The sequence below is a fragment of the Alexandromys fortis genome, unplaced genomic scaffold (assembly GCF_014885135.2).
Source record: "Alexandromys fortis isolate MF-2015 unplaced genomic scaffold, M_Fortis_MF-2015_v1.1 scaffold_147, whole genome shotgun sequence".
Lineage (NCBI taxonomy): Eukaryota > Metazoa > Chordata > Mammalia > Rodentia > Cricetidae > Alexandromys > Alexandromys fortis.
Window position 1 is genome coordinate 3,053,244 of NW_026068029.1, and position 15,200 is coordinate 3,068,443.

The following is a 15,200-nucleotide window of genomic DNA, read 5'->3' on the forward strand; positions in this document are numbered from 1 at the left end:
AAACTGGACTCAACCAGCTATATTTATATATTTATAGATATGCAACAACAGTAATTAAAGAACAAACGCCATGGATTTGAGGGGAATCAAATGTTGGAGAGAGGAGAGGAAAGGAGAGAAATTATGTAATTACATTTGAATTTCAAAAAATTAAAACACATATTTCCTAATGAAAAGTTAAGTGCAAAACAGGCAGACAAGGAGGGTTCATAACTTTTCTTCACAACACTCAGCCTTGTGAAGTTAAGGTCATCAGTTTTTATTTTGAAATAACATTGCATTGATGCTGTATGGCTAAATGGATAAAATGCAAAAGAAAGAACTGGTGCATCTTTGATAAATATAATAATTTTTTAATTATATAGACAGTGCATTGAAGATGATAAAACTGGTCTTTAAGAAATAAATGTTCAAGTGGCCAGAGAAGGTATAATAGGATTTAATAAAAGCTGATATTCTTTTTTTAAAAAAAAAAAAAAGATCATCATCTTTGTTTGACTGATAAACAGATTAAACCTCAAAGAGTTTAGAGTTTATGATCAAGGTCACATAAACAGTACAACCAACAAAGGCCAGATTGCCAAAACAAACGTTTTGAGTTAACCTTTCCGCTGTACCAATCTAGTCTCCCAAGAGTTCTTTTCCCTTGGCTAAAGTTAGCTCTAACCAGCTCTAAAATCGCAGGCGTACTCCGAGAGTGACCTTTGAAAAGGAGAACACAAAAGGCAGACTTCTAGAATAGATGCCAAACCCAAAGCTGCATTGAAAAATGAGCCATTAACTCAGTGGCATGACACTTTTTCTTCTTGAAGCCATCACTCAAGAAATCGGGAACCTAAATGGGTTTTGAGAACAGCAAATATTGATGGGAACGAAAGCAGCCTGAAACCATGGTGAGCGTCCAATCACCCCTGTGCATCAATAGGGGAGTGCCATGCACTGCACTAGTAATAAGATAATTAGAGAGGCTTCATTATTATAATTGTAGGGCAGTGATATCTGAGTGACAAATTATAGGCTACATTAGAGCCAGAGGAAAAAAATCCTTATAACTTGAATTTGGTGGGGAAATGTAGACCTGTAGATCATTCTTTTATTTGTCATCCAGAAAATTGGGCCACATTCTTGCCTTTTCACTGCCCTGCTCTATGTCTAAATATAAATAAAATACCTTTTCAATCACTCGGTACTTCCATCTGCAAACTGGGTGTGGTCTTTGCTCGTCAAATTGTGTATAATGGAAGCTATACTTTTTTGAACTTTTTATTTTTTTTCAACATAATATTTTTATTGATTCTTTGGGGATTTCACATCATATACCCCCATCACATTTGCTTTCCAGTACGGCCCTGCTCATACCTCCTCCCACCCTTGTGACCTTCCCCCAGCATAAAAAATGTGCAGTTTATGTTAGATATATACCCACTGGACCATGGTCAAACTCTCAGTGGCCTTCTCCTTAAATAGAACTGAGTTGTTCCTCTGCCACACACCCGCCAGAAGCCATCTATTGTGGAGGACAACACTTAGCATCCTATCACAGTTTTTACGAGTTCTCTTCCATGGCTTCCTATTTCGGCTGTTACTCTTTCCTTTGTTGGTGTGGGCAGGGAGGGGGAGGTTTGGGTAGAGGAAGGGATCGTCACGGAAGTCATCCATGTCCTTATTTCTCCTCTGAGCATCTGCACTCATTGATATCATTGTCAAAGCATGAATCATGGTCTCCACACCGTTTCTGGTGTCAGCACAGATCACAAACAGGGCTCATGGTTGCACCAGGACCACGGACCCAGACAAGGCCTCCAGATGCAGCCAAGGACCATGGCCAATCAATTTGCCTTCAAGCTGCAGCATAGGTCATGGACATCTGGTTGGCTTTCAGTGATAACACAGGCCAAGGGTATCAACACAGACCCCAAATGCAGTAGGACCATGGACCCCTGGTCTTACTGTGGCCAGGTCTGTACTGATTGATGTGACCATGCTACCACCAAAGCTCACACAGATGTCTGTGATCTGTACCACAGTCTGACGCCATGTTGATATCCGTGGGCAACACTACCATGGGGAGGGGGAGCACACTGATGTGAATGACCTGTGCTGCCACCTGGGGCCGCAGTGATGTCAAAACCCATGCGGCCACTGTAAGCTGTAGTTTCGGATTTTTGTTTCTTGAGACAGAGTTTACTCTGTGTAGCCCTGACTGTTCTGGAACTCACAATGTAGACCAGGCTAGCCTTGAACTCACAGAGATCCACTTGCCCCTGCATCCCAAGTGCTGGAATTAAAGGCGTGCACGACCACCACCTGGCTAGCTATAGGGTTTTTTTTTATATATTAGAACAAACAAACACAGAAAAGGCATGACATGAATAAACCAAAATGAATATTAAGGTGTGAATTTATGTACAATCTAAGTCCGAAGGAAGAGGGTCCTTGGGATTTTTGTTTCCTTTTGCAATGCGACTCTTTTTCTTTTATGTTTGTTTCTTTCTTTGTTTTGTTTTTCGAAACAGAGTTGTTCTTGTGTACTCCTGGCTGTGCTGGAACTTGCTCTGTTGACCAGGCTGGCCTCAAACTCAGAGATTCCCTGCCTCTGCCCCCCGAGAGCTGGGACTAAAGGTGTGTGCCACCACCTCCAAGCTTGCTACTCTTATTTCTTGTTCCTTTCTGAAGTTTATGCATGTCACATATCTTGAAATATGCCCCTGATGCAGTAGACCTGGGTCATCACCTTCCCAAGCCATACATAATCGGTTACATTCTACAAATTGGGAACGGAAAAAAATCTAACAGGTCATTCTGGCTAGAGCAGGATACTGTTTCCTGATATAAGACCTATCTGATGTGAAATTAATACTGCCCTTGATCTCACCAGGTGAAGAAAAGTAGAAAGAAGTCCCTGTAAGTTAACTCCACCACTCCCTTAATTATTTGTATTGTTCTCCTTCCTTGGCTCTAGGCTTTGAGCCAGGAGGATTCTGGAAACAATATTCCCCCCTGAGTCATGACTTACAGTGGGTTGACATCTTCTTTCCCCAGTGGGTTAGATCTTGATAGCTGCTGCTCACAGGATTCTGGCAATTTCTACTAAACCTCATTCCACGGCCACTGATCTATCCACCCCTCCTTTCTTGTCCCCCACTCACTAGCTCGTTTACAGAAACTACTGTGATTTATCTGAACATTGTGTGTTTTGCAAGGACTCCCACACTCACTGATTCTATCTTTCGCTTTCAAATGGCTCAGCACGTCCTGCCAGTATCAGTGGCCTCCTGCGGGCCCTTCTCCTGCGACAGACAGGAAATCCTGTTGGTTTAGATATTTCAGAATTTCTTTCGGCTCTGTCCTGTTCTCGGGCTTTGGCCTTCTCTCCATGAAGTACAACATGGCACTGTGAGGTTTATGGCATCTTTGCTGAAGAGATGCAGAAAGAAGTGTGCTTTTAGACTAGAAAATGAGATAATTATTTTTTTTTTGCTATATTAGCCTAAACTAAGAGGAGAGAAGAAACCCACCTCTACCAACTAGAAGACAGCTGATAGACTTTAAAATAAAATTCTACAGCTGTAGAATGCAGAATGGCCTAGAGACTTTTGAAATGTGGAATTGATTCAAAACACCAAACTTTCCCACTCAACAGTTTCAAGAAACTCCCACACAGCCACTCCTCTTCACCCATGCTGTTTCATTCTGCAAGGTCTCCACCCAAACACTCTGTTCTCAACATTTCTTGTTCTCTTCAGTAATTTCCTGAGTGACTCAACGGTAATCTCGTCAGCCATGGCAAAGCAGCTTTCAAGAATGTACCGTACAGCTCTGAAGACAGTGTGCAGAAGTGCTCGGGGAAGCGGGCTGTATTTCTGGAGCACTCGTAAATTCAAAACATGACATCTTGTAGTCAGGGTATGACTACTTGCCTCATGTCACAATGTTGGAGCCTTCAGCAAAGCATCAGAGAGCATTGGCTGGAGAAACACCAAACCCACTTGAGAGTTTAGACTTGCTGCACTTTAAAGAAACCAGCATTGGAAATCATAAACCGTGCGTTGGAGTGGTTTATGGGAGAAAGAAACAGTAGGTCTATGATCAAAGAAAAGGCCTTGCCTCAAGAGTAAAACAAACATCAAATGAAAGTCAACTTTTTGTTTTAAACTTAAGAAAATATGAAAGAAAGTATGTGTCCTTGTTAAGATTTTGAGCTTAATCAATGATTAGCTAACCAGCCATGCAGGTTGGTAGTCTGTTCCTTTGTAGTAAGGACTGCCATACACTTGGAATCCTTTTCTTAAACTGGAAGTCCAACCCAGGAAAAACAATCTACAAGACCTGTCTATACACAGCCTTTGCTTTGACAGAAGCTGCTTTCTGCTTCCACGGAGCCTTAATGCCCTGGGCTATAGAGAGTAAGAGAGCTATGATAACGGGTGGGTAAAATAAGAAGTACTAAAATGTGTGGTGTAGAAAGATTCCACTCTGCATGTGGAATGCGTAACAAGGGAACCTTTCCCATAATAAGGCACCACACGTCCCTAACAAGGCAGGGCTCAGACAACCATTCCTTTGAATGTGTGATAAAGGGCTTAGATTTAGGATCACATGAAGCTTGATTAAGTCAGTTAAGCCAGAGGCATTACAGTGGCCATACTTGCTTATATCTCAAGACCACATTCATCATGGAATTATTTTGCTTTGTGCTTTTCACTTCAAACCAACTTGCTTTTAATATGATTTTTAAGTGGCTATCAGCATCTTCATTCCAAAGACAGCATTTATGAATGTGAGTTGAATTCTTTAAGAGAAAAACATAAGTCATCCATGAAAAAGTATTACATCTCAGGCGACCTTGGCACTTGTGGTTTCATCCTTGAAACGATCCACAGTCATTTATCTCTATATAAAGGGTGGAGAAAATTAGCAATAAGACCATAGGACACTGAATCTTAGGATCACAGTGAATGACTGAGTCATGTGACTCGGCCCTAGGTAATCCCTAGGGACATCAGTTAATTTTTCCAATCTTAACTGGTGATGTATGAAAGTTACACTGCACTGCAGCGGGTACACAGCTGTTGAATCGCTGTAACTAATGTTGTCATACAAAAGCTAAGCCCTAAAATCTATTCATAAGAGATTCATGGGCTATTAGAGACTGGCCGGGCTCTTAAAGGTCATTTCGCACAACATCTTCTAGTTACAAACCATGAGGACCATTCTAGTCAAATCACTTAGCACAGCCACAACCAGGGCGTCAGACACGTTTCTAGTCAGTCATGACATGCTTAGATCTCAAGGGAGAGAACAAGTATCAGAAAGAATGGATCAATGTCAACCCAGAGATGACTGGTTCTGTGTGAGCTGAAGCCCTGGAGAGGCCTGTGAGGACTCCCAAAATTGGTGTGCTCAGGAGGGCCAGAAGAGGCAGCCAATGGTTGTGGTATCACTTGGTCTCATTAGAGAAAGCCACTGCACAGATGGCTGACGGCATTAGATTTCTCAGCAGTTCTAACTTTCCCCGCCACCTGTCATGCCACATCCCTTCAACTGAAGGGAACAGACCCAGTGTACAGAGTGTGCTGATGTCGCCTTGGTTGCAGCTCCGTTACAATCAACAATGGGCTCGTCAAATTGCAATCCACAGGACAAATGCAACCCCCCACTTCAATTTTAAACAAGGATCAGGAAGCAGGCACAGTCATACACTTAGGACCCTGTAACTGCTTCAGGGAATAAGAGCAGACATGACAGTTGAAGCCGACCAAATAGTTCAAATCCTAATATATTTTACTGTCTATCTGGTCCCTTCTAGAAAATGTTTTGCCAACATCTAATAGAGAACTTTACAAACGCCTTGAAGAGTTCTCTGTAGTCTTGGGAAAAGTCAACTGGCTTCTTCAAAATGTTTTGATGCCATTAACTGAGACTTAATGCAATGGGGGATAGTTCGATGGTCATCTTCAGCAAACATGAAAGATATGTTTGACATGAAAGATAACCTACCTTCTGTAAGGATGAACCGAAGTCTAACCTCCCTGTTACTCTGGCACGTTGGGGGAAATGGAGTTCCTTACAAGGCATAGCCGAAGATGCATCTTTAAACGGGTGTGTGTACGAGAAGTCAGGGATTTGTCTTAAACTGTCTAGCTTATTCATTGTAACAGTCCTGTTATGTAGTAGTACTTGTTCCTATTTCCATGGGAAAGTAAACTAAGGACAGTTAAAGTCACAGAGGTTTGTTAACTACTTGACTCTATATTTTCTGCCCTACGCTTAAAATTGCCTGCCTATGAGAAGCAGTTCACAGTGGCTCCGGTCAGTCAGCCCAGATGAAATAGAGATCTCAATCTAAGCTCTTAGAAATTTACACTGTAAATCACCGTTCTGCAAGACTGCTCAGGGAAAAGTTGAAAATGCTCGGAGAGCTCTATCTTCATGAGAAGAATTAGATGCTGTTAAGAAGTAATAAACTCTGAAAAAGTTTCCCAAACAGTTATGAAAACTCCTTTTATTGTTTGGTTGGTTGTTTTGGTTTGATTTTTCGAGAAAGGACTTCTCTGTATAGCCCTGGCTGCCCTGAATTTCACTCTGTAGACCAGGCTAGTCTCAAACTCAGAGATCTGCCTGCCTCTGCCTCCAGAATACTGGGATTAAAGGCAAGTGCCACCACTGCCCAGCCAGTTATGGAAACCCTTAATCAAATTATCAATATCCTATGAAACTTAGGGTATCCTATGGCATACACTTTGGTAATTGATAAAAATAGTGATGATGATGACTGATCATAATAGCCATTTATTAAGTGTTACAGCCATTTATTAAGCAATACTATCATCCTAGGCTAGCATCTACGTGCATTAAATTCATTTCATACTTGCAGAAACACTGTAAAACATGTCCTACAACTCACTCCATTAACAGATAAACCAAAAGATGAAAGACAAAGAGGATGAACTATTTGCCTAAAAGTCATGTAGTCAGTAAGTACTGCAGGCTAGGAGCTTATCAAGTATAGCGGTGAGGTACCAACCAATTGTTGTGCACCCTCCTCCTGGCACACACTATGCCCCCTGAAAATGGCACTTGAATAGATCGGAGATGAGTATAATAAAGAAAAGTTACACTAGACAGGCTGCTCTTTCAGAAGACTCGGGTTCCATTCCCAGTACTCACATGGGGGGGTGTGAGTCCCTCTTCCGGGTTCTGTGGGCACTGGGTACCAGGTACATGTTGTGCCCATACATACACCCAGGCAAAGCATCCACACACATAAAAAGGAAGTAATTTTTAAAGAATTTGAAGTGACTGAAGCGTATTGATTAGACCATCTAAAGCATCCGATGATATTTACACAATCGGAGTGTTTTCTCATCAGTTTTTGTGTTTGCGCCAGAGAAAATCACAATGCAATATTCCTACTATGAGCCATTTTGTATTGTGTCACCACTTTCGTATTTGGTTTTTCTGTGCCGGTTTAAGGTTAATGTGAAGATGATAGAAAAATATCAGATAGTGAGACACTATTTAGCCACAACAACAACAACAACAAAAAACCCTTTCATCTGAAAGTGCATTAAAATAGGTCTTTCAGTGAAATACCGAGTATATGAAAAGAGACAACATCACAGCCATAAGGAACCACTGATTGCCTTTGTTGGTAAAGTGGATGGATTTTCCTTAATGCAGCATAATAAAAGCCATAGAAAAGGGTCAATAGGAGCTTTTTAAATGTTTCAGACCTTAAAATACATCAAGGTCAAATTTAGTAAATAAAAAGCTAGTGAATTTTCAGCAGAGGTTGGTGTGAGCCAGAGGGCACTAAGGAAGAAAAATCAATACACTTTCAGATTTAAAAGGAAGGGATGAGAAGGCAGCTTGATAGTGTCTTGACAAAATAAAAAGGGAAATTTTTGTGTAGCTCTTCAAGAGCTTGGAGCGCAGTGATCAAAACTCTGATACCAACTACCGTTGCGATCAGAAATAGAATAGTGGCTGTTCCCAATGACAGCTTACTGTGGTGTTTTTAGGGTCTTGTTTGTTAATTCCTAAACAAAACTACTATTAGCTCCATTTCACAGGCTGGAAATGGAGGTCCAGAGGGGTAAAAAAAAGCAGAAAGTCCTTGTCCGTGTTTCTGCAGCAGGACAAGATGGATTCAGGACTGCAGGCTGTTTCAGAGTCCGTGCTACAATTTGAATACCATGTAAAAGAGAAGATTCAAAGGCTCAAGGTTCACAGGTCCAGGCAACAAAGCGATGCCCACTGGCATTGTCAGCATACATGAAAAAACTCACTAGACAGAGCTACCAAAATGTTGGATGTCAACAAGTGGAAGGCAGTCCTTGCCACACGCACTGGCCCCTCCTTGAGCTTGCTCGGTGACAGGTTTCCAGACACTGGTATACATCCTGCCACTCAAGAACTCCATCAGTTTAGGGGGGGATGCATTAGGCATGACCAGTGATGGTCTGTCTCTCCAGTACCCTTCACTGCTGTATACTAGGATTTCTTAAACCTTCAACGACCTGTTCTCAGCCTGGCCAACCGTTCACTGCCGCTTCAAAGCTCAGTCAGCCTTTCCTGATTGTATTTATGCTGTGTGTGGTGCTTTAGAATTACAAGACTCAGGAGCCATCGCAGGCATGGTAGCATTCAGCAAAGTCCAGAAAGGGAAGAGAGGTTTCTTCAGAGGAGGCACAGCTAGATTCTGTGCTGACAAAAGGCAAACAGAATTTGACAGTCAAGTATTGTGCCCAGAGTCTCAGGGTGGGAGCTATTTGAGAGTCAAAACTCAGAGCCCTCGAAAGAAATAGCAGATTAAGTCTTGAGTGAAAACAAATCCTGGAAGTTATTTTCATATTGTATCTACATTTCAAAATGCCTGCTTCTCTGTGTCCTCTTTGTGGATGACACTTAAGTCAGTTTAAGCAACCCAAGAGTTTGTTCGAACGGCATGGGGAAAATGAGTAACATAGGAACTTAAACTCACAAGGTTTTCGAAGAACGCTTGGCTTTAAAAGGTTATTTTTTAAAGAATGATTTGTTTTATTTTATTAGTACTGGGAATTGAATTCAGAGCCTTACCCATACTATTTGTGTGCTCTACTACTGAGCTAAACCTCCTGCTCCTAAAGATGTATTTGAAACAAATGAGTCAAGCATACTGTGACCTATTGTTAGATCTGTAGATCAGTTGATTATAAAAATGAAAATTGGATACTCTAGTCTCTATCAATGAGCATCTAAAAATACCATATAGACAAGCATAATATATTTTAATTAACTTTTAATAGCTATATATCCTTATTTTAGTAGTATAATACATGCATACCAGATATACTGGTCAGATCAGATTAAGTAGTGTTTTCTATGCCTTGTTATTTTGGAGCCTTCTGGGGTCTCTCTCTGGTTCTTCATAAAGGATAGAATAAGATATCGGGAAGCCTGTGCCTTTTGCAGATTGCAATTCTCATTAATAAACTCAGATTGTCTTACCATTCAGAGCAATCAAAAGTAGCTCTGGCTCTTAGTTAGACCTAATCAGTCTTATAGCCCTTTGTCGATTCTGCCCCCTAAATCTTATAAAGGGGGATTTTCTTTTCTTCTTAAAGCTAATAATCAGTTAGAGATGAACAGTCGCAGTTGGTGTGACTTGTTAAGGAATCAGAGCAGAAGCCACAAAGTTGATGGTAAAACATAAATATACCTACTTACCTGGATGGCTCTGACGTTGGAAACTGGCTGTTTCGACATATTCACAAGATCTTATCCCTAAAAAAAAAAAAAAAAAAAAAAAAGACACTGTTAGAGGTGACAGCCTTCTGATTCAAGGTCTTGATAAATTAGAGTTTTAACTCATGATTCAACTGAGCAGTTGCCCCTTTCACTGGCCATATATTCTTTCAGTCTCAGTTTCTGCAGTTACTTGGAGACTCTCCTGCGCAATGCCTCAGGGAGAGCGAACACTAGCGCACCTTGCTAAATCATTCAGAAGGAGATACACTGAGACGCCTTGCCCCTGATGCAAACGATAGGTGAAGAGAAACATGAAAGGCCCTATCATCTCTTTCCCTGCCCTCTTGACCTGCTGCCAAGAACAGCAAACCGAAGAGGTGGTGGGAATAACACACCTTTGTTCGGCCTCAGAGGCTCTCGGCTTGAAACTGAACTTTTGATCTGTACTCATCGTTACTGGGGCAGCTACTCAGTTCCCCAGGAGCAGGTATTCTCAGTAGGCTACTCAAAGATGTCTCCACTTCCAAATGCCCTCTCTCGGCTGTAGCAATGTCTCTTCTCCTGGAGACTCTGAAGAACTGAGTTGTTTAATCCTCACATGTATCCCTCCTAACATCCCCAGCAAGCCTAAAGCCTAGGTTCTAGAAATGAGAATGTTCTAGAACTGTCTTCTTTCAGTAGAACTATCTTAGAAGACAAGTAGAACTGACTACATATTGGACCTCACAAATGTAGAAGTGCTTTCTCCCCCCCTTCTTTCTTTCTTTTCTTTTCTTTCTTTCTTCCTTTTTCTTTTTTCTAGATATGATTTCTCTGTGTAACAGCCCTAGCTATCCTGGAACTTGCTCTGTAGACCAGGCTGGCCTCAAACTCACAGAGATCCACCTCTGCCTCTGCCTCTTGAGTGCTAGGATTAAAGGCATGCGCCACCACCACCCTGCATTCCCCAACTTTCTTTAAACGTGTGAGACCTAACTTTGAGTACTGGAACCGAAGCCCATCTAGGGATGTGGGCTATGCTTTGCTGGAAACAAAAAAAAAAAACAAAAAAAAAAAAAAAACAAAAAAAAAAAAAGAATAACAGTGANATATTGGCATTCAGGAAACAAAAAAAAAAAACAAAAAAAAAAAAAAAACAAAAAAAAAAAAAGAATAACAGTGAACCCAGTTCTGGCCAGTTTTTTATAACTGTCTGTTAAACATCAACTAGACCAAGTAAAAAGTTAAAAACTCACGGAATTCAAAACATTCTCTGCTCCAAAGCTTAAGTGAATTAACTGAATCTGCTGGGAGCTATGTATATGTATGTGCTAACATGTGGCTGAGTGAACACGGGAAGCAGTACTATTGCTTCACACAAGGCACCTGAAGCTTGGACAATGTCATTCAATGTTTCTAGACGTCTTTCTTCTTCCTTAAAATGGCCCTCCTTCACAGCTGATGGGAATATTTGAGTGCCACAATGCCTCCAGCAAGGCTTCCTGAACGCTGAAGCATGGTGTGATTGTGTGCTGTTGCATAGTTGCCAATGGCCACAGCTGATGACTTCTGGGCGATAGGCTCATCTGCAGCCCTAAGTATAGAGAAGAAGCGAAGGATGCTCTTCAACAGAGAAATGAATGACCAGAGAACTTTGGCAAAAATGCAGGTGTTTTTATTTTAGATCTTAGCTTCTATGCTATGAAGATAAATAAGTGTATTTTTATTTTTAAAGTATCTACAATTATTGTATGTCAATATATAGTTTTGGGAGATATGATCAGGAAAACAACAGCACTTTTAAAGTTTCATCTAAATGTTTTGCTAGGATATAGGTATTTCTTCCACAATAAGGGTCCAGGAAAAAACCGATTTTAATAAAGTTAAAAATTAAGTAAGAACAACAGATTGAACAATCAAGGATCATTTTCTCTATGATTGGTTTAAAGTTGGCTGCTACCTTCCACTCAGCATCAAAGAGACGTGAAGAACATTCTAATTTGTTGTTCATCCTAGGGTCCACAGCTCAAACCCAAAATGATATGCTTAGAATAACTTCATTTTTGATGTTTCCACTTGGCAAAGTTAAGAAAAATAATGCAAAAATAATTATTATTCTAAGACTTTAAGGGCCTGACCAGTGGTCACTATGTGTAGAACACAATTAGACTTGAATTAACATATTTTTGAGACAGGGTTTTACTGTGTAGCCTTGGCTGTTCGATAACTCACTCTGTCCACCAGGCTGGCCTCGAACTCACAGAGATCTGCCTGCCTCTGCCTCCCAAGTGCTGGGATTAAAGACGTGCACCACCACCTGGCAACATTGTTTTGTTTTTTTGTTTAAATTAGTGTATATTCATTTAAATCATGAGGATTAGGAAATGCCCTTATGTGATTACAGTATTAAGTTGAAATGCAAGGCAGCGAACAATGAGTGGTTTTACTTAGATTACATTGATTTTTGTCTGGGACTTTTTTTTTTTCACCGACAGTTTGCACTAACTACTGGATTGCAATATTTCCTGGGACGCCCGGAGCCTAACACATGCTTGAACCTTGTCTCCCCTCTCCAGCTTGGACATATTCTCATTTGTGTATGCATCTCTTCTTAATATCTTTGTCCCTCTTCGGTAGAGACATCGCCAGAAAGTCAGTTCACTTCTTGCTCTCATTTCTCACCATCAGGCTAGAGAATATTTGTATAAATCAGTTCAGCAGCAGCTGCTGCTGTCCTCATTATTTGCAGTGAAACCAGGGCAAAGCAGAGGGGGGAATAAAAATAGACAGTGTTCCCTGGCTGTTTCCCTGGTCGAGCATTCACCTCCATCAGGATGCGGAGTGGAGTGCACCTTCCCTCGATATCCGCATGCTCCTTGCATGGATGGGAATGGCAAGCGATGCCCTCTAAACTCAGCCCATCACCACCCACTTCAGGGCTAGTGCTTCTTATCCAAATAGGTCCTCTTTACAACATGCACTTGCTATGTCTGTCTCCCGGATCTGGCTAAAAATTTGAAACACTGCGAGTTTGACAAGGCATACATTGACTTTAATAAGCTGGTGAGGCTTGCCAACTGGACACAGGTAAGTTTCCCTGACAGTCTGTGGGAACTTTTAGTGATCTGTTTGCTGAGTCATGGATGCTAGACACCCCCCCCCCTTTTGCTTTTGATTGGGCAGCACCTAATATCTAGCTTCTAAATAAAACCCTTCAACTTTTTAAAACTGCTGAACATTAATATCACTAATTTCACAAGAAGAGATTAAGGGGAAAATCAATCGCTGTTTGGAAAGAAGAGCTGTGTGTGTTCTTTTGAAAGGTCAGGAAAATGAGTAAAGCTCTATCTCAAAGGGATTTATCTTCTATCCTGAAGCTAAAAATAATTCTCAAGGAGGGGGGAGAACGATGCTCTGACCACTTCACTATGCTGGGAGGGAATAGAGAGTCGGCAGTTCCATACCTTGGAATCTGGTGCCCATGGAGATAAGGACACTGAGTGCTGCCCTCTACCCTGCCGGGTACAGGAAAACAGGGATGAAAGCAAAGCTCTCGATAGGATGATTCTGTCTACACAAGTTTGTTGTTGAGACCAAGCCCGGCATTTAAGGAAAAGAGGAAAGGATTCTAAACTTCCGCCGTCTAACACTTTCACAGTGGTTTTCATTTGGCAAACAAACACATAAAAAGCTAACATTCCAGCTTTCCTCTGCCCACAGCTCTGATTAATTCCCAGAGCCTGTTAGCCGTCTGCAGCTGACTGTAACGCTACCCAGCAAAGCCTCAAGGTCACAGTTATCATATCTGGATTGTGGACGTTTTCTTAACATGCCTGTCAATGAAAACCCCTTTAGTTCAATACACACGCGCATGCACACACACGTACACACGTACACACACACACATTTACTTTATAGAATCAGGGTGACCACCAGTGGGTGGGCAATTGACAAAGAAGCTACAGCCAGTACTTAGCAAACTACAAAGTTATGAGGGATTGAAGAAATTTCCTCTAGAAAGCTAAGAGCCAACGCTGGGTCCTTCTGCTTACCTTCTCTCTGGATTTGTTTACTGCCTAAGGACAGTCCCAGGCAGTCAGGTGCAAAAACACAAAGCTCTTTAGAGGGTAGAAGGGACTCCCGGTGTCGTCTGAGCTGCGATCTCAATTCCAGCGCTTTTCAGGCGGCTGGAATAGCTGGAGTGCTCTGTGTCTCTCCGGTCCTGAGAGCCGCTCCTGGCTTGGGGCTAGAGGGGAACTCGGTTTAAGGCTAAGTGTTAAAGAGAATTCCTGTCATAGCTCACAGTTGTTCTTCCTAAATATAGAGTTTGATACAAGCCATAGGCTGGCTGCCTCCGAAAGGCTTGTCCGTGTAGAAAGCAGGGCTCAGATATCAGCCTGGAGGTGGCTGCGTTATCTTACTGCCCTCCTAATCTTCCTGAGGAGGCTGGCTGCCTTCTCTCACATTTTTTGAGGGGTGTAACGAACTTCAAAACGTAGAAGTCTATCTTTAGCTGTATTATCTAGAGGCCAGAAAATGAGAAAAGGTTCATTAAAAACCGGGGGAAGCAGGGGTGCTGATATCAGACATTGCTTGAATCCAAGCTTGGTCGCTTGGGAGCTGTTAAAGTTATTTAATAATTGGCACTCGGTAAGCAGTCACCAAATAATAGAATTATACCATTACAGCAAACTATAGGACACTGTCCTAGCTTGTAGGTCGAACATGGTTAAAAATGGATGGGCTGGCGTGGCTGCCGGGCTCAGAGTCCTTGCTAACTTGGCTCTACTGCTTTTATTGATGCATTGACCTTAGATCTTGGCACACAGAAGAGAACAAAAAGAAGGGAGATGTCTACTTTTAGGTTTGGCAAGGGCCAAGATTAGGAACCTGGAGGAACATTTTTCAAATCCGAAGGCTCACGGTCACTGTTTTGAACATGGCTCTGTTGTTGAACTTCTTCAGGGTCTGAAATTAAACTCAGATAAATCACACCTTTAATGCCAGAACTCGAGAGGCAGAGGCAGATGTATCACTGTGAGGTCAAGCTTAGTCTAGTCTGCGTGGTGAGTTCCAAGCAGCCAGGATTATGAAAAGAGATCCTACCTCAAAAAATAAAATAAAATAAAAGCCAACAACAACAAAAACCCAAAACAAACAAAAAAAAAGCCTCCAAAACAAAATAAAACCAAAAACAACTTCGCTTTGGTAGAAATACTCAACCGGGTAGATAGACTTAAACCCCAGCCCCTGGGTGAGCCCACTCGGGACCACTGAGACAGGGCATTCTCAGCAGCAGCAGCAGCAGCGGCAACCATTCTTGCTATGTGAGGAAGAGAAGCTTCAAATGTTCTGAGTCAACCACCCCCTCCTGGCCAGGGGTGAAGTCACCAAGCATGGTGGACATCAACGGGGTCCAAACTTGTGGAGCGGAGAGTACTTGTCACCTGACCATCAGTCCCAGCTGGGGCCTCTCAGAAGCACAAAGA

General features: G+C 41.9%; 1 protein-coding gene across 1 annotated transcript in view; it reads right to left on the reverse strand.

The window, feature by feature from the left end:
* Positions 1-14,123, reverse strand: part of Smpx (small muscle protein X-linked) — a 47,750-nt gene extending 33,627 nt beyond the window's left edge. The window contains exons 1-2 of the mRNA XM_050164388.1: positions 13,764-14,123; positions 9,712-9,768 (exon numbers count right to left, since the gene is read on the reverse strand). Coding sequence (XP_050020345.1) covers positions 9,712-9,750 — 39 coding nt within the window. The 5' untranslated portion in view covers positions 9,751-9,768; positions 13,764-14,123. The remainder of the gene's footprint in view (positions 1-9,711; positions 9,769-13,763) is intronic.
* Positions 14,124-15,200: the final 1,077 nt, after the last annotated feature.